The 19,932-nt window shown below is 36.7% G+C and overlaps 1 protein-coding gene across 3 annotated transcripts in view; it reads right to left on the bottom strand.

The window, feature by feature from the left end:
- Positions 1 to 19,932, bottom strand: part of ERCC6 (ERCC excision repair 6, chromatin remodeling factor) — a 45,946-nt gene that overhangs the window by 3,303 nt on the left and 22,711 nt on the right. For all 3 annotated transcript variants that reach the window (XM_048311396.1, XM_048311397.1, XM_048311395.1), the window contains 13 exons: positions 18,502 to 18,637; positions 11,223 to 11,393; positions 10,608 to 10,784; positions 9,155 to 9,271; positions 7,675 to 7,770; positions 6,701 to 6,919; positions 5,868 to 5,978; positions 5,303 to 5,422; positions 4,199 to 4,293; positions 2,272 to 2,417; positions 1,495 to 2,187; positions 712 to 913; positions 306 to 384 (listed from right to left, as the gene is read on the bottom strand). In XM_048311396.1, the coding sequence (XP_048167353.1) occupies positions 306 to 384; positions 712 to 913; positions 1,495 to 2,187; positions 2,272 to 2,417; positions 4,199 to 4,293; positions 5,303 to 5,422; positions 5,868 to 5,978; positions 6,701 to 6,919; positions 7,675 to 7,770; positions 9,155 to 9,271; positions 10,608 to 10,784; positions 11,223 to 11,393; positions 18,502 to 18,637 (2,362 nt within the window). The remainder of the gene's footprint in view (positions 1 to 305; positions 385 to 711; positions 914 to 1,494; positions 2,188 to 2,271; positions 2,418 to 4,198; positions 4,294 to 5,302; positions 5,423 to 5,867; positions 5,979 to 6,700; positions 6,920 to 7,674; positions 7,771 to 9,154; positions 9,272 to 10,607; positions 10,785 to 11,222; positions 11,394 to 18,501; positions 18,638 to 19,932) is intronic.

Here is a 19,932-nt window from a genome sequence, read left to right as displayed (position 1 = left end):
ATCTGAAATATACAATAAAGAGGTGATGTATTCCGGTCTTAACTTTAGAACTTGGGAAATAAAAGAAAAGCATTGCTGGTCTTGAGACAGATACCCAAACCATGGTGAAATTTGTGACTGCTGTATCTAATTAGACTTCATCAAAACAAAAAATCAAATTCACAGGTAACAAAAAATTCTAGAATAATAATCATACAACAAATGTATATGAGACATCTATAATATAAGTCAAATTTATTGCATAAATCATAACACTTCACATATACCAGCTATTTAAAACAGAAACATTATCTTGTGTTTCTTACCTTGTGCTTCTTTGCAGGTGATGCACAAGTGGAAAGTGAAGAAAGCAGCATGGAGTTTCTTTTTTGACCGAACCGACTCCTAAAAACCCATGAAAAAATTAACTCCATAAAACATCCTTCTCAAAATCACTAGGATAGTTTTTTCAAAGGCAGACTGGGTTTGTGTTTTAGGGTTCTCAAGAGCCCTCTGCTGTGCTCTCTCTTCTACTGTGCAACAATAATGCTTTCTTTGTACTTCAGAACGGACTACCTACGCTTGTAATATGCTTTCATGTCTATATTAAATATAAAACATGAACATGACTTTGATGCATGTTACTGCAAACACCAAGGCAAAAAATGTAAATCTTTAATATTCTAAGTAATTCCTCTGTTTTTGGGAAAGCAGAGTGAGAACTGAACTCACTTTACTCCTGATGGTGCACCTGAGAGACCACTTGTTCCTGTCCAGGTTGGCACACCAGAAGCAGCTCCTAAACATTGCTGACGAGAGAGTCTTAAGGCTCTCAAGGCATCCTGGGCCACTCTGCTTGCTTCTGCTTCCTCCAGCACATGATCTGCACTGGAAGCATCCATAATGGCATCATGCTTCATAACACTGTGTACCCCTAAAACCAGAAGATACAAAAGGTGAAGGAGGACATCTCTTAAGCTATGTGAAAATCACTCACTTCTTAAGTGAATGCCAAAATTGCATTTTTCCTTCTTCAGAGTGATTATATCAAGCACATCAGTACAGTAATTTCTAATGAGAGAACCCCCTTCTTTATCAGTTAAGTAATCAATCTGACAGCAAATCACTTCTGGTGTGCTGATGAGGTCATTATTCACAACAGACCTGGCAATTATGTGGGTAAATTGATAATTTCCATTGTTATGGACAGGACTGACAGAAGTGAAACACTTGTGTAAATGAAGGTTGATTACATCCTGGAAATAGCCAGGAGAACACAGCATATACTTCTATATCCAGAAGTGCAGGTCTCTCTGAACAGTTTGTGCTAAGGTAATTAGCAAATTCCTAACTGGAGCATTTGAATAATCAACATTTTAAGGTTTCACTACAGTAACAGAACAAACGTGTTTTGTATTTTAGCTCTAACCATCAGAGTAACAGATCTGCGCTTTCCCTCATTTGCATAGGTTCTAACTACCTCTGTTTAGTCAGCAGCCAAACAACAGCTGTTACCTGATTTTTTGAAAAGTTTCTGCAAGACATAGTCATCATTTTTCTTTGAGTCTTGCTCTTCTTCACTGTTCTCCCTTCTATACTGCTTTTGTTTCACTAGATGAGGAATGCGCTTTCCTTCAAATTTGGCATCTTTGTGATGCTTCTTCTTAGACTTATCTTTGTGGCTCTCATGTGACAGCATATCCACCCTGTGCTTTGTTTTTGAGATACACTTAGAATGATTATTATCAAATTGCCCATCTTCCGTTTTAGCCTCCTGCTTTTCCCAAGAGCCAGCTGCACCACAAGAAAGGGTAAGATCTGCCCTGGCATCTGCTCCATGTCCTTCACCAGCCACCACAGCAGTCACACACTTGGCATTCTCTGAAGACCCTGCATTGCATGGCATCGAGTGGGACGTGCATTTGTCATCACCTTCCAAGCATTCCTCCTGGCTTTTATTGAACGAATTTACATCAGTACCAGCTTGTGCATTATCTTTTGTGTAGCTATTTTGGTCAGAGGCTTCCAAATTTCCCTTGGTTTCCTCACTTGTGTCTATTGCTTTAGAAGAAGAATCTTTCATGTGTGTGGTGGAATAGGAATTGGAGGACTTTATCTTCTTGTGCGAGCTGCTTTCTGCAAGATGGAGATCATGTTTAGAAGTGCCATTATCAGGTGGCTTTGGGACTTGAACATCTGAACCAGTACCTGAGGGATGAATGAAATAAGTATCCATTTAGCAAAAACTTAAGACATTTTTTCTTCCAAACAAATAGAAAAAAAGACATGTACCTGCAAAAATTGCACTTGTTTCTGTCCCCTGAGATACATCTGGGCTGTTCAGAGTAAATAGTTCATAAAGGTCATTGGATTTGAAGAAGCGATTCTGCTTAGGGTCTTTCAGCACTCTGTTTGTTAAAAACTGTTTGAAGATTTGTCTAAAAAAGAAAAAAACAAGTACTTTGTACATGAAACAATGTCTAGCTATGTTTAAGTACTGAGTACAGTACTTAAACAGAAAACTATAAGCACAAACATTACCCTGCAGGACAATTAAGCAGTGGGAAGATGATGTTAGTTTCCAAAAGACCATCTAGAGTTAGTAACTTTCAAACAAGCAAGTAAATTGTTAAACACAGGGATTTATTATTTTGCAACAACCCCATAACACAACAGGTAACCACCATCCTGAGATGTCCTATGAGGCATCTCTTAACTGAGCAATAAATAACTTCACAGCTAGAACTTTCTTGTCCATTAAAATTGAAAAGCTTACATATGTTACAATAAAACAATCAGAAAGCTCCTGAAAGAAAAACAAAAGCTTGTAAAAATGACAACATTTTATGGGTTCAGTTGATTGGAGGAGTTAAAAGCAGCAGAGTAGCTCAGTCTGATGGCAATGACTGGATGACAGCCACTGAAAAGGGAAATCAGACTTGTGGCTGAGAAGAAAAGAGCCCACCTGCAGAGGACCAAAAGGAAAAATCTGTAGGAGAACAAAGTTGCAACAAGTCTTCTAGGATTGGTAAAACTGCTTCTGTGCCATGTTTGTACTACATAGTGCCTAGAGCAAAAGCTGTTTTACTCTGTACAGAAAATACATCCCTAAACAAAACTGGAAATCAGTTCTCTCAAATAGTTTTTATCATGCTGTTGGCTCTGCTGACATTAAGCAGGGAAACTATTTTTAAATCCAGTGGTCAAAAACGAAGTTTTTATTTGCAGGCAAGAAAACACAGGAAAAGAGAAAAGACAACTGCTTAAAGTTCAAGGTCCATTGCACTGTTCTGGAAAGGAATTAATTTCTGATGGCTGTCCTGACTGTTAAGAGTCCAATTTCTTGATGCAGTCAGTGTTCTTCAAATAGAAGTATGCCAGAGAGATGCAAGCCAAAAAACAGCAGATACTTTGTGTCCACGTGGCAAAACGGACTAAAAAAAGGCATTCAGTAAGTGTGGGCATTTCATTATTTAGAGCTTTTTGTTCATCTGAATTTTCCAAGAGGGCATTTCAGTTCTGAAGAGTAAAGTCTAGACAGAGGATTCCCATGTACATTCATTTGGAATTCATGTGAGTGAAGCTAACTACTGAGAAAGCTGAATGGGAAAGCAAACCGAAAAGATTTCATTGATTTTGAAATACAAAAAATTAAAAGGCTTTAGCTACATTTTGGAATAAATAACATGAATATGACCGGTAGTTATTGGGATTTAATTCTTTCACTTTGAAATGAATTGGGAATAAAATTAAATTGGGTTTGCACCGTAGTAAATAGATGTATGTACCACATACATCTTGATCTATCCCAAGGAGACTATAAAGAACTCGATGATTTCAATTTGCATTTCAGACTTGTTGAGTCTCATGTTCTGAATAAGGTGCTCACTGTTTTCTGTCCATACCTCGTACTCTCTTTTACAGTGAATTCTGTGTGCTGGACACAGCTGCTGGAACAGACTTGTAAAGTAGCCATTTAGCACATGGGTCTTGCAGCTAGAGATGGAGCAGCACAGCTGGGAGTCTAGTACGAGAAAAAGGTTCTCCATTTCTCAGAAGAAACTTTTAAAAGTTTTCCATGATGTGCCCATCATGGCCAAGGTTGGGGATTACAAGCAATGTAAAGTGTGCACAGGTATGTCACTGTTACACCACCTTGGATTTGTTACAAACATTTTCCTGAGCATGCAGCTGTACCCAAGAAATCATTCTGACTGACCTGTGGTATATCTTCTCCTCAATAGTACCTGCAGTGAGAAGCCTGTACACAGTCACCTCTTTCTTTTGGCCTATTCTCCAAGCACGTTCTCGAGCCTGCAACACAAAAGGTTTGGTCACCACACATGAGCCTCTCAAACGTGTCTGACAGAGAGCTAATGATAACACTGTTTCAAACTTAGTTTGGACATTTGACACATACTTCAAGAAGTGTTATTTCCAGACCATAGGATAACTCAGCAGGAGAGGAAAAAGATTTAGAAAGTCTCCAATTGTACCAAGAAATCTATGCAAAAATTATGAATAAATAGATTATGTTAAAATTGGAACCTTTACCTAGAATATGTACTTTATATAGACTTATTCCAGAAGGAAATTTCACACTAGAGCTTTAATACACACCTTTCCTTTGAACTTTTCTTCTTTAACTTAACTGAAATCTTTCCTACAAACATCTTGAACCAACTGCTAATATAGAGCACTCTATGTCAGACACTTGCAGATTTCAGAGCTACACAGGATTTCTACAAAAAAGTTTTTTCCTCTCAAACTTGTAAGCACCATGTAACTGCTACGTGATTTGATAAATCAGTCTTATCACACCATGAGATAGTGAACAACTTCTAAAAGCTTAGAGCAGCTCTGTAAGGTCACAGCTACATATCATTATCTAGAGAGAAAGCCAATTTGAGCAGCATCTGTTCTCTTCTCACCCTGCATTGTCACCACCAACAGTCCTCTCCTGTCTGGTCAAGAGCTTGCACAGCTGTACTTTCCCTTCAGAGACATCTGATTTATTTATTTTAGAAACACAGGCCATTTGAACTGTTTTTTTGACTGCACTGTAACTGACTACATGAATCAACAATACTGAACAGTGGTAAGGTATAACAGCATAAAGGGGATGTGGTGGGAATCACTTAAATTGGCTTTGCCACAGGAGTAATCATAATGTGGAGCTGCACCCTAAGTGACCATTGCTGGGAACAGCAACTTAGGAAAGAGCAACACAGTGCTTTAACACTATCTGAGGAGATAAATGTCATTTCATCTTCAGTTTTATTTCAACTTAGCTGGTAAATGGAATGTAATAAACCAAACTCACCTGTGTGTCTACACTGGGATTCCAGTCAGGATCATAGATAATAACGCGGTCAGCACCAACCAAGTTAACTCCAATGCCACCAACACGAGTTGTTAGAAGAAAGAGAAATATGGATTTGTCCTGTAACCCAAGTGAGAATTTACTAAAACAAGAATTACCAAAATGTGACATTAAAAAAAAAAAATTATTTCCTGGATTATTTCATCAGCATTATTTGCAAAGATGCAAAGGGAGCCAAGAGAAGGAATATATTTCCTTGCTCATCTAGTATTTCTTTTGGCAAATAAAAGTAGTCTGATCTAAATTTCATTTACTGTTATCCAATAAAATTGCTTTCCCCCCTTCTCAGATGTGGGTTTTTTTAGCAGAAAACCCAATTTAAGTGTGAAAGAAGTGATGACTTTTTTTTTCCTCTCTCTCACAAATACAGGGGTTTCATTTCACTGAACTCCCTAGTTTTGTGTCTCCAGTCTAAAGTAGTATACCTAAAATCAGAAGAAAACAGAATGGAAGAACTCAATCATACTCATTAATATGTATTCATGTGTGGCATGCAACATCTCACCTCATTGTATCTTGTTACAAGAGGCTGCCTGGAAGCTACTGCTGTGGTGCCATCCATCCTGAGGTAGGAATAGTTTCTATATCTCACAAAGACTTCAAGTATCTGCATCATCTGTGGTGATGGAAAACATTTAATGAAATCCAGATGTGAAGACTGTGCAACTGTGTGATCAACGTATAAGAATTTCTGGTACTAACTGCAGTGTCAAACAAGCGATGACAACCAAAAACTTAAAAAACCTTCTTAAATGACAGAAAACCAACTTATGCAAATGGGGAAAAAAAACCTATTTCACAGCTGAATGCAGTGGAATATTTGTGCTTGGTTTGGAAAGTCCAGGGCCATAGTCTCAAGACAATTAAACAGACTGGGGTGAAGCACCCCAAGGAAATCCACAGAAGGAAGACAAAATTGTGAGTACGCAGGGAAAACAAACAAAGGTCACTGCCTGTGCTATGGTCCTGAAGGGACTGATTCTGAGGATCAGACATGCACAGGCACTACACAGAGCATGCAAATTGACTACCAACTGTATCCTGAAACCACACAGCATGGACAGCCTGGTAGGATAGGGGTATAACTGATACAAGCTTCGACCCAGTATATTGAAACCAGGCCATTGCCACAATGCTGTGTCATTCCAGTAAAGTTTACTGAGTTTAGGAACTGGTCTCTGATTCTCCAATGACTTTAGTCATTTCAGTAACTTTTTCAATAAGATGTTAATTTTATGAGAAAGACACTACAAAAGGTGGTTCTAATTGCAAGTGTTTTTGGAACTCACACACATGTTTTAGTAATAGCTAAAACTAAAAACAATTAGCTCATCTTACCTGTCTTGACTGAGTAAAAAACAACACTCTGTGACCTTGCTTGTGCCATATTTTCAGCAAGGATTCTACCACTATCATTTTTCCAGAACGTTTCCAATATCCAAACTGATTTGGATCCTCCGCTTCAGCATCTGGCACACTCTTCAAAATTCTGGGACTATCCGCAACAAAGTCAGGGTGGTTGCAAATCTTTCTCAAAGTTGATAGTCCTAAGAGAATCTAAAGAAGTTAAGAAAAAAGTATTTTTATTTTCATGACAAATACTTTTATCTATAGGGGTTGTGGACAAGAAAAATAAAAAGCAGTAGATTATCCACTCACCATCAATGTTTTTAACGGTGTTTTGATATTAGCATTTGTTTCAGGGAAAGTTTTAGGAAAAATCAGTACAAAAGAAAATGACTGAAATTTTATGTACTTATGAGCCTATTCTGGTGACAATGTTAAGAGAATTCTGCAACAACTTCAACATTAGTAAAACCAGTCCCTCCCTAGCTGTAAGGTCAAATTTTTCTTATTCAAAAGGAAAAATTCCACCAGTTTGTTTCTTGAAATTATCATGTCCTGCTTTCTGTCAATACTGTGAAATCATCAACTGTTGTATCACAAAGTTATCACACCTGAACTGTACTCTCAGGACTAACTAAGCTTTTCCTTTGCTTTGCTTCTGCAGTTAGTTAAAAGCATGCATACAGTTACCTACAACAGGTCATCCAACAAGCCATAATTTGCTCCCAAGATCACAAACATATTGTGAAGCTCATTCCTTTCCTACTTTTACCTGGTCACGTCACTAACTCGAATATATTTCATCTAACATTTCTGAGAAAAAAAAGTAGACAACTACAAAAGCTGACCAGACATCAGTGTGTTTGCTTCCTTTTCTGCTCAAAATCCAGCTAGAAGAATGCAAAGGCCACGCCATGATTTTCTCTATCAAACCCTACCTGTCATTATCCTTATTTAATGCCCACCTGCATGTCTCCATTGAGAATCTGGTAAACTTCTTTAGAGTTGATGTAATTTTGATAGATTTGACGCTGCTCCTCTGTCAAACGGCAAAAGAGGACCTACAAAACAAACCAACCACTTAAGCCCAACCTGTGTGAATTTTAAAATTTTACCCTGTGCTACAACGAAACTTCACAGATGTCTGACATACTGAAATGCTAAGTTAAAAAATACTGTATGCAAATCATAAGAAATAATAAAAAAAAAATTAGAGAATGAACATGATAATTAAGATGAGTTTCATGAGGTTTTATGTGCTCTTTTCACAGCAGTTACATTTTCCCCCAAACTGTTTTAGTTTTTCAACTGCTGTCATTCTCTAATTTTAATGAGGTAACTGTGCAACATTAACAATCTTTCAAAGCTATGTTCATAGTAAAATCTTTGCATTGTGTGTCTGTCACATCCCTTGCAACTTGCAAATTCTTAGAAGTTTAGCAGATGTGATCTGTCCTGTCTTTAGACCTTGAGCATGAAATATGATTTCTCAGGTGCTCTGATGGGCTAAAATGGTACAAAATCACTTCCTTGCATCCTGCAAGGCACCCAAAACGATGCTCTAAATCAAACTGATATAGTGGCCTATAACTGACAAAAGCAAAAATCAAATTTGTTTAAACTATGATCCCATTCTTTAGATTAAGTAGCCCAGACTCTTTAAAGTATATGGAAATTAAAAAAATTGGTTAAAAAAGATCATTAGACTGCATATACACAGTATGACCTACTCCTTAATTATGTACCTTTCAGCACTGTCTTACAAAGACTAACATGTCTACTTCTCTTTTAGAAGGAGAAGACAGGAAAGGACTGAGGACAGAACATGAAACCCTGAAGCACTGAAGCCTGAAGAAGCAGCTAATAATTACTACAAGTGAGTATTTGTAGCAATTTCAGTTAACTAATACTTTCAACCTCCTCTACTTTGAATGAAAATGTTTCCTAAAGAAACATCCCACCTTTTAGTAAAGCAAACAAGTTTTACACCACAAGGCTAATATTCTGGAAATTTATTAGAATGTATAGGCCAGCTAGCTTGCACTATGTACAACTGCCACCAAGTATTTCTCTATTATTTGCTGCCCAAATTATTCTTTCTACAATAGGAAACAATGCTTAATTGTTTCCTGCTGTAAAAAAGAAAACAGACAGACAACTCATTTCAATGCACTTGAGACCTAAGGGACAGTATTAAATAGCCCTGACTACACTTCATCTATCCTTTGCTTTTTAGATGAGTGAACTCATACAGACCCTGCAAGGCAGCGATCATTTAATACTCCGAACACTGGTGAAAGAACATGAATCTTGAAAGCTCTGCACCTTATCTTTAGTTAAACCAGCATTTTATCTGCTACTAGCACAGATTATTTCCAAATGTTCATGCAAGACTGAGTTTTGGGGAGGGAGAGGACTCAGATCTAGTAGTGAAACTAAGCAAACCTGTTCATTTTTATCTGGAAGCGAAAGGCTCATTTTTACATCAGCCTTCATTCTTCGCAGCAAGTAGGGGTTTATGGTGTCCCGTAACACACAGGCACATTTGTACGCAGTTTTTACCTGAAAAAAGGAAGAAAAGGCACAAGTTGTATTTTGATTCTTGATATTAATTTTAGCAACTAGCAAAATTACATAATTAACAAGAGGAAAATCCTAATAAAATTAGATAGCTTATTTTACATGGATCTACAGTTACATGTTCAACACGAGTTGCAATAAAATTCATGTTAGCAACAATAAAATTGAGTAAGGCTTCCTCAGATACCCCAGATTTGTCTTTAAAAGAGATGAAAAGTAAGATATTTAATTTAGAAACCAAAGAAAGAAGTGAGTATAAATCGGTACAAAACCAAAATCCTCATGAAAAAGTAGCTAATGCATATACTGAAGATCAAAAAAGAAGCCTGCAGCAGTGGTGGTTACTGGACAATAAGTGAAGATTAGTGCTCACTTGAGACTTCAAAAAAAAAGGGTACAAGAAAATCCCCATGATCACAGAAACTAAAGGTCACTCCAGCCCTAAAGGGAGCATATGGTTCTATAATGGGTAATGGATGTGTGAGATAGGTATTAACTGTACATAATGGCTAAAAATACCTTAATTTGTCTTGAAGCAAAGCAAACAGCAGAATAAATTATTGATATTAAAAAAACAATTCAAAAGCCAACTTAGTAATTTACTAATATTTATATAAGAGAAGTACTTGAACTTGAAAAGAAAACTTTAGCAATGCATGCAAAACATTACAAACAGTAGTTAAAAGGATACAAGTTTATTAGCATTTATACAAAACTTAGTCTGCAGATTATGATGCAGACAATTTGTCATCTAATTAGAAATCAATACAACAGCCTGCCATCAATACTGAGAACCACAACTACAAAGACTAATAGAGACTTATTTAAATAATAATTTCCCAGATAATTTTTTGCTTTCAAAATTAGTTTATCTACTTACAGACTTCCAACACCTAATTGAGCTTTTTAAAATAAAAACTGTTTTCAGTTTGGATTTAAGGATTCCTCTTATTGCATAATTTGCCAAAGCTTGATAGCAAACAGGAAAGTTCTATTTAAATACATCAAAATGCAGGATCAGTAGCCTCCCACCCCAGTTTGTTTATCTTTACTTCATATCAAAGAATACTTCTAATGACTTAAACTTTAGGGCTTTTGACAAGAAAACCTTGTATACAAGCTGCACTCCTGTATAAATGAAACAGTCTCAGTTGAATGGTTTTTTTACACAACCAGCAGTAAAACGCTCACACACAACTCTTTCTTGGGTTAGTGTCTAGAACATACAGCATTAAGTACATTTAGAAGTCAGTTTAGAAACAACAGTAAGAGTTGGAAGAGTTTCCTTCAAGCAAAATGCTATTTTGGATGCATTTACCTGGACAGGAGAGGCATTGCAATATCCTCCCATGGTTATCGGGACAGAAAACTGCTCCATGAACACAGGTAGTGTTCCCAGTTTTCCTGGGAATATAAAGTCAAAAAGGGACCAGAGCTCCTTTAGGTTATTTTGCATAGGGGAGCCAGACAAGATGATTCGATGGGGTGTGCGGAACTATTAAAAAACCACAAAAGAAAGTTATTTTCATGGCTCATGGTGTATCCTGCCTCCTGCCTCAGAGGATATTCAATTTCACCACCAATAAATTCTTGTGTCAAAATATGTGACCTCACACTCATAAAAAGTACAGGTTTCTGCAATACACTGTTCATGTACTGTTAGCAGAAAATTCACACCAGCAATCTGACATTTATCCCTACTGGTAAATTACTGTGCAATTTAAAATTTCTAATTTTTTTTTCCTCCACAATACTTCTGTAAATTTACCCATGTAAATTCATTAAAAATGTTAAGTAAGTTAAATAGTCAAATACAGACCATTGTGATTTATGCTTTTATTCTTTATTAATGATCAAACATATATTTTTATGATAGGCTATTAGATACTGGAACCTCCCTCCAGAGCACTTAAATTTATTTTTTATAAAGTACCTGCTTGCATGCAAGTGTGACTGCAGCATTTGGATTTCGGATTTTGTGACCCTCATCCAGAATGACATAATGCCAATCATACGTGTGGATGTTGTCCTGCATCAGTCGAATGTACGAGTAAGACGTAATTAAAATTCCATGGCAGGAAGCGATTTCATGAATTAATTTCACCTAAAAGCAAAAGGTGCACGTTGTCAGTGAGGCAGAATTCTCAGACCTCCTGAACTACACACACAGAGATTCGCTATCCAAGGTACATAGAAAAAGTATTCTAAAAGCAGATCTATAATTTACTTTGCAAAGAAAGTAAGTATAGGCAAGATTTTGATTATATGATTCTTAGCTCCTCTGTCAAAGAATGAAGCACTTGAATACTGTGTTATAGCAAATCAGAATTTGAATGAAAGCCTGGTCAGAAGGAAACAGTGGTTTTTATTTTTAATTTTTTACAGGCAATGTCTGAAAAAACAAACATTGGATTTGTTTCAGGTAACTGGTCTCTTCAAGTTCTCCTATATTCACTTCACAAACCCAGCTTTGCGTACTGCAAGCAAGATTAAGAATGTTAGAGGAAAATTAAACAAATGCAATACTGAAAAACAAACACAAAAATCTATTTGTTTAATCCTAAATTCTGTGTAAACATTCTCATTAATAGGATTAATATAGTTGCTATCAGTCTTCAAATTTTGTGCTTCTCTTGTAAGCTTTAACCTTTCCCCAAGTTTTAACTAGCCTTTATAGCTGCAAGTTATGTAGGGCAGGAACAGTCTATGTCACTTTTGACAGTGTTCAGGACTCATCTTTATTGCATTGATCCTCCACATATAAATCTAGAAGACTCAAACAGCAGATGATGAGACAGGAAAACAAGAAAGTACAATCACCACCACATTTGCTAAAGGAAAGACAAACCCCTTATTACCAGAAGTATCTTTAAGAAAAAAAACCACCCACAAAAAAACAATTAGAAAAACCAAACAAAAGGGAAAAACCCGTGTCAAAAACTCAGATGGTGTCAATATCCATGATCTTTTATTGTAAAATTACTTGCTCACACGTACCTGAAGATTCAAAAAACTCTTTTAACTGTTCAAGAATATCTGCTTTCTGATTATCATCAACACATTATTTAATGCTGATATCATGAGTCTCAAAAGAATAAGTAATCTTTAGAATAATTTGTATTTCAGACAAAGTAGGATTTCTCTGCAGGTGTGGACATCTAAAGCTTAGTTCTACCTGGTATATTATCCACAGTCTGCAACTTTTCTTGAGTCTCAGCAATGGTCTATCATAGAATATTGTAGACACCTCTACCCAAACACTTAAGACAAATCATCTCGGGTGATTTAAAATTAAAAGCTTGTAAAATATGTAACCTCTCCTAATTTTTGCAATTAAAAGGGTATGTCTGCAATTAGCCTGACTTACAGAATGCTACACTCTTGTCATTAAAAGATGTTTTGTGAAAGTGCTGCTGTTATTATGGAGGCTCAAGAGACCAATCCCTCCTAGAGGGCAAACAGTGGACTGGTAGAAAACAACAGCCATAAATCACGTTGTCAGGTAGCAGGGAGAACAGAAGTGAAACACAGGCACATGAAGGCCATTCACTGTAAACACACCACAGCAGAATCCTAGTCAGGATTTACTGAACCTGTAATTAATTAAAGTTTCCTTCAAGCTAAATTTTTAATAAACAAGGATTTGTGCTGACAATGAAGAAATACAACAACACAATTCTATCAACTCACACTACAACACTTACTAAGTCTCATTTTACTGCATTGAGTACTTTTTCAAGGTTGCCTTCACTTTAGGTGCAGTTCTTGGAATAATTTAAAATATTTTAAAACATGCTAACAGATCTAATATTGGATACAAACTCTTGAGGGAGTGGTATTTCATAATTTATCCTATTTTATAATGTATTCTTTAGTCTAGAGTTCTTGTTTCGTTAGATTAAGGCACATCTAACTTAATTTTATTTTTTCTCTGGAAATACACTTCAGTGAAATATTTCAGGTCATGCACTGTTAACACTAAATTAAAAACAGTCTGCTTGAGAGAGGCAAATCCTACTAATGCCAAAAGATTGGCACAGATAGATACACAGCAGTTACCTAATTTTGAAATTCTGCACTCTGGCCTTTATCTGATTGATGCTAATGAATAGAGGAACATGTGAGTAAATTGAGTAATTATGAACTTGCATTTTTGTTCAGCACAGTACTTCAGGCCTTTACAATTCAGGGACAGTATTTTCTCCCAGCCTTGGGTGATAAGATGATGGGTGTTGCCTTGTCTTCACTGGACCACGTAAGATGTACAAAGACTGGATGATTTCTGGCAAGCACCATTTCTTAAGGCTAAAAGATTTATGATTTATTCTAAGGACATACTCCAAGCAAATACTTTTTTCCTGTTGGTACCTCACTGTACCTATAAGTTTGCTTCTGAAGGTACAAAACCAGGACCACTGTTTGGACTGATGCTTAATAAGGTCTATCTTTTTTGGGATAAAGCAGTCTTTAAAAAAATATTTAAGAGGACCTCAATTCTGAACTCTTATATATTATGTATTAAACATGGTCATTTTCTTGGACAGAAGTGTGTACGTTAAGACTAAACTTAAAGAAATAGACTAGTGATAACTACAAAATTCACTAAACATTCAGATACCTTTGAGGCAAGCGTGAAGTCAGAGATAGTATCTAGTCACTTATACAACCATATATCATCTATGAATCAAAAGTGCATTCTTCAGCAGGCTTATCACTATCTCATAACCAACCATTAGGCCTGGGGATTCATAAATTCAACATATAAAACCTCTTTATTATTTCCCTGCCCCAACAAAAAAATATAAATGGCACCATGAAGAGGCTTCAAAAGAACACATTATAATGTTTAATAATGTAAAAGTTGCAATAAAAAGAGCTAAAGCACTTAGTACATATTTAACAAGAATGCTACTTCTTGGAGTACAATACTAATTTTATCTGAGTTTGGTCCTTAACTCAGAAATAGAGCCTTTGGCTAAAATACAGGTTCCATATGAAATCATGCCAGTAACTGTAACCTCCAAAATTTATTTTCTTCACATGTAGATTATGTACTCTACTGTGAGGCTAGAAAGTCTAAAATTTTCCATGTGTAAAGTCATCTTCAAGTAGATGGTTTCACAGCTGCAAGCATCATGAACTGACAACTACTTTTTAGGGCTGAATTGTGTGTCCTGCATTTGACCAGAATAAGGGAATGCAAAGTTACACATTTACAAATGGTATGTGACTAACAGCAGAAAGAATTGTTAACCTCGGTGATACCTGTTTCAAAGATTAAGAAATTAAAAGTTCAGCCTTGAACTTAAAAAATACAGCCTCCTGCCATATGTGAGATGTTGAACAAGATAACCAAAGTTCATGTTGCCTCTTACATTCTATGATTTACAAATGCTCATGTGCCAACAGAAGTTTTAAAACACCAGGACAAGCTCTTTGCTTGTCAGAAGCAAAGAAGGCTTTTTTCCCAACACTATCAAAGTTTTTTCTCCTTACCTTCTGTTCTATACCATAAATAGAACAGCACTTGTGATACACTACATTAGATTTAGTTCTTTGTTTTCTCTCATGCTTAGAGGTCTCAGAGCACTCAGTGTTTACAGATCAGATTTGAGTGTAAACCACAGTAGGAGCTTAACAGCGTAAGACTGCACTGCAGGACACATTTAGCCACAAATGCCATACCTTGCTCAAACTGAAAGCTGACTTCACAGGGGAAGACTATCACTTAGATGTGGTTCCACCTACTGCTCAAACTTAAGCACATTTATCATCATAGAAGAGCTAAATAATCTGTAATCAAAATTAATAATAATAATAATAATAATAATAATAAAAAGAGCAAGTTTTACATTTCATCTGAATGCTTTAAACAAGCTCAAAACTTGCTACTGTGTCTTCCTTTCATCATCTAAAGTAGCAATCTGCCTTCCTTTGTAGATAGCTGAAGGCCTTTAAATTAGTCATAGTCCAAGGGGTGAAACTGGAAATTTACACTTCCCTCTTTTACTGTCAGAATTTTCTATCATTGTTATTTTAGAAAAGGAATAACACAGTCTCTCTTTGGAAGCTTCACATATGCTAAAAACCACACGAATATTATAGCAGCGAGATGTCTCAGTGACTAAGCTGAAATGGGCTGACAAGGTTTGCAGCCAATCTGTTGCTCACAATTCAGGATGCTATTTCATACTATTATTGTGAAAATCCTGTAACTGCTTGCAAAGAAAACCAAAATGGACTGGTAAAAAGGTAAAAATCAGTGAGCTTTTCACTTACCGCATTGGTCAAAGTCCATTTGTAACAATAAAGAAGTGTCACTAACTGAACAGATGTGGGAAGTGTTGCCTAGAATCAATTTATGATGAAACAATCAGAACAGATGTCTTCCCCACTCTTCACTGTCAAGTGAAATACTTCTGTGGGCAACTCTGAAGAACTGGGAAACAGGCTCTTGCATCAATGCTTGTGTATCTTAGAAGGTACACCAGAAAATGCCTATTCATAAAGGCATATAATTTCACCGATGTTGAAAGATTTAGTATTTCCTAAGATATCAGGATTCCTGACAATGTTTTGGTAAAAATTATGTACATCCATCTCACCTAAAATATCAACTTAAATTTTATCAAGTGAAACTTCAGCTGTTGTCTGTTTCTGCTATGAAATACTGTCTTGCCTTATGGGACATCTATCATTGCTTAACCCTTTTTCTCCAAAATTCTAATTCAATAGTTTTACAATTATTCTTTGCTCCTTAGAAATCACCTGCTCCTCTTTCATAGACCTGTAGAGACTCTTTCACAGACCTGCAGAGAACAAGCTGCATGCTGTGTTTTACCACAACCTCCTGGCCAACCACTACATGATAAGGTGGTCCTCAAAATCCATTAGTATCTTCACTGTCTGATGTCCAGTTAGTCTGGAGAACAATTATGTTCCTCCACTGGTTCAGAAAATTGTAACCCCTTCAGAGGCTGAAATGACCTTTCTCACTCCAAAGCTGGTAACAAAGTTCAGCTCCCCAATCCTCTCCTGGAGCTGTCCAGCACAAAAATCTTCTCATTTACTTTGTGATAAACTGTGATAAACTAATAGAACAGGTGAATCCTGGTTAATTCCCAACAGGCCTCTGCAACACTGAGTCCACAGGTGAACAGGGAGCTGGCTTTTAGCCATGTAAATTTAATCTCAAAAAATTTATGCAGTCTAACCACTACTTTGATATTCTTTAACTTACTTATTCTTTTATGTATTATGCCAGAGCATAAGGGCTGGATGGTCCCTGGATGAGTATTACAAAGTTAAGATATGTAAAAGTGGTCTTCTGTAATGCCATAGGTTATCAGCAGATGGAATTGCTGTTAAGATCAGATCAGCACTAAAGTATTCATAAAGAATGTATATTGAAAATAAATCCTAGGCAGGAGTAAATCACCCATCCTGTATTTTATGATATATTTTCAGTGTACAAGTGTTACTTATGCTAATTTGTGGCAAACTTTTATTGCAGGTAAAAGGGGAACTAGAATGGGAAAGTTGGGTTAGCTTGCTCTTCTCTGATTAAGAGGCATCTAGGAAAAAAATGTGCATGAGGTTAAGACCTTATCAGCAGTGACACTTGTTTAAAGCATTTTTGCAGCTCTTAGAAGATGAGGCATTAGGTTCAGTTCTCTAAATCTGCTTGAAAGTGCTAACATCTTTAAGTTGTTGAATATGCATTTGAAGGATAACAATGAAATCTTGAAAACCTGACTATTCCTGCAGATGGAAAAATTTGAGTCAGTCTGTCAAGTCCATTAATTAACCAACAGCCCAAAATAAGCACGCATGATTTAATTTAGGAAGACATGCAACCATGTTATTGAGGTCAACAGACTTTTAGGGCTTGAAAACACACCAAGTTAATTGAACAACAGGAAGCTATTAGCACATTAGAGTGTGCTACTCCTTTTTTGCCATGTACTGTAACTACATCAATTACTTCAGAATACGTTTAATCAAGTGCAATTAAGCACCATATAATCTTAATGTTATTACAAGAAATTCAATAAATATTTAAAGAGAAATTTTAAAATGCTTTGCTGAATCCTAAAAATCCATTTAAGCATCTGAAATATAAGGCTAGGGGAAAATAAAAATCTAAGTTTTCCTTGTTTTGTTCCTGCAAGGTACCAAAGTTTGAAACTTCAGACAAGTCAGACTTTCCAGCTTAAGAAACAGACAAAGAACATGCATATGAAGAGACTGACACAGAAAACTGAAACACAGAAAGGGCTCTGCTTGAAACAATGAAAACTAATGAAGTAACTCTGTCATTAAAGAAAATGAGACTAAGCGACATCAACTGACAGCAACCAACTGCAGAGAAATTGCCCATGCACGCAAACCACATTTGTGGTGATCTGTTTACCCACTGCTTTTCTGATCCCATATTGTTCCCCCACTTTCCCCTGCCCCTAGTCCTGGCCACTCCCTCGGGCTCTCCCTACTGGTTCCTGTACCCCAACTCTGCCCATGTACCAGCCCTGAGCCCCTGAGAAAACCCCCCTGCGCCCGGATCACGAGGTCTCTCTGCCTCTGGGGGTGCTGGGACAAGATGTAACCATTAAAGGTCCCTGATGGAGAGCCCCTTCTTGCCTCTTTCACCATCACTGGTTGCAAGGCTGATGGCTGCTGGAGCAAGAGCGCAGAGCCGTCGGAAAAGGACTACGGGAGGGTGAAATGCTCGCTCTGCCCTAAGCAGCCCTGCTGAGCTCCCAGGGAAAGCTGCAGCTTGCTAAACCAGACCTAGCACTACAACACACATTAAATATCACATCAATGACATAGTGATGCACAGAAATGCAAGAAGAGAATTCACAAGTGCTACAAGCATTTAACTGGTGTACAAGCAGTCCCATCACAAACTCCTAGCATGGACTAGAGCACAAGGAAAGCTCAAGCAAGAAACCTGTTACTATGCTTAATTTGTTCAGGCAATACAAGTCTTTATCATAACATACGTGCATTCCATGTCATCCCCCTTTTAGTCCAGTTTACTACGAAATCTACACAAGACAATGAACATTTTGTTCTTTTAAGACATTCAGAGAAAGGGCACAAGCTCTTTCCTACACAGAAGCATTAAGCAACAGGGCATTTTTTTTTTTGCTAGTAACAAGAAAAAAAAAAGAAGCCTCTGGAATTACAAAATGGATGTCAATCATTACCTTACTCTTTGTATAAGAACCAGTTTCATGGAGCACAGCGACTCTAAATGGAGGCCACCAAGTGTGGAATTCTTTTACCCACTGATGCAACACAGTAGCTGGACAAACAATCACTGTTGGACCCAATCCCTGGTACCTAAAATAGAGTATTCAATAAAAAAACCCTTAATGTGAAATAAATAATCTGTATTAAGTGGCTCATTAAAATACACACATATTAAAATGACATATTTAACAGCTGAAGTGGAATATGAGAGCTATGGAAATTAATTGGCAATTTGTTTTCCTGGAAGTCTGTTTTTTAAAGGAAGATGAAGAGGGTACTGCTAAAAGATTCTACTCATTGACCAGTTAATGGATGCATCTATCAAGATAAACAGGAATAGAAAAGCTCCAAACAATATGGCATAAGGGAACTTCCTCCTGTGATATTACAAATCACGTTTTAGTGACTGCTGTTTCTACAGGCAAAAAGAAATCATTAACAAGCAATTATTTTATTACTTCTATTATACAGAATGTGTAGCTAGAGTCTCACAAATGGACTTATACACAGGTGTTCTGCTTCATGTTGGTAATATACTCTACTCTCATCACCATAGTTTATACATAAGAGAAGGATTCTAAAGTGGCAGACTATATTATCCATGGAAGTTGAGATCTGAGCTTGGCTCAAACTGTCTCATAAGTTTCTTATTCATAATTATATTATTGTTTCTGAGAATTACTAAAGAAGTCTGAAACAAAGTCTTTCTGTATATTAAGTTGAGAGTTGCTCTTAAGGTTATGAAGGGAAAAATCTTTTGCACACTAGCCAAATAAAAAATACCGCTGCCACAAATACATATCAACAATCATGTAAGAAATACATTAACTAGTGGTTACTAGCAGTTACTTTTCAAATATATTTGCTCTTTAAAAAAATGGAACAAAATGACTTTGCAAACAAAGGCAATAGCTTCAGTTTTCATACACTGACCTGTGCCTGTCTATGTACTATCCAAGTGGTAATATATAAACAATGCAGAAGTTCACAGTATACATTCAAGATCACATACTGATAGCAATAAAAGATTTCTCACACACCAGCAACACCCCACTTTAAAAAAACAACAAACCCCTTAATGCCTTCAGAAACTGCTGACATGAAGAAATAATATTCTTTATTAAAAGCTTATACATATACAACAACCTGGATGTTGCTTATTATAAAATACTAGAACACAACCTTACATGGTCTAATTAAAAAACTCCCAGCAATCCAAAGGGAAATAAGAACTTGGAGAGTAGCTTCAACTATGCTACAAATCCAAATAACCCTGCTACTGCTCTTAAAAATATCTACAGCAAGAAAGCCAGCCTTCCCAGAACATACTAGTTTCTCACTCCTCGTGGGTAGTAACAAAACACCACTGTTTATTCCCCTGGTCT

Source organism: Corvus hawaiiensis, chromosome 8, assembly GCF_020740725.1.
Source record: "Corvus hawaiiensis isolate bCorHaw1 chromosome 8, bCorHaw1.pri.cur, whole genome shotgun sequence".
Lineage (NCBI taxonomy): Eukaryota > Metazoa > Chordata > Aves > Passeriformes > Corvidae > Corvus > Corvus hawaiiensis.
The sequence above is the reverse complement of the archived record's forward strand: the minus strand, read 5'-3'. Positions and strand labels throughout refer to the sequence as shown.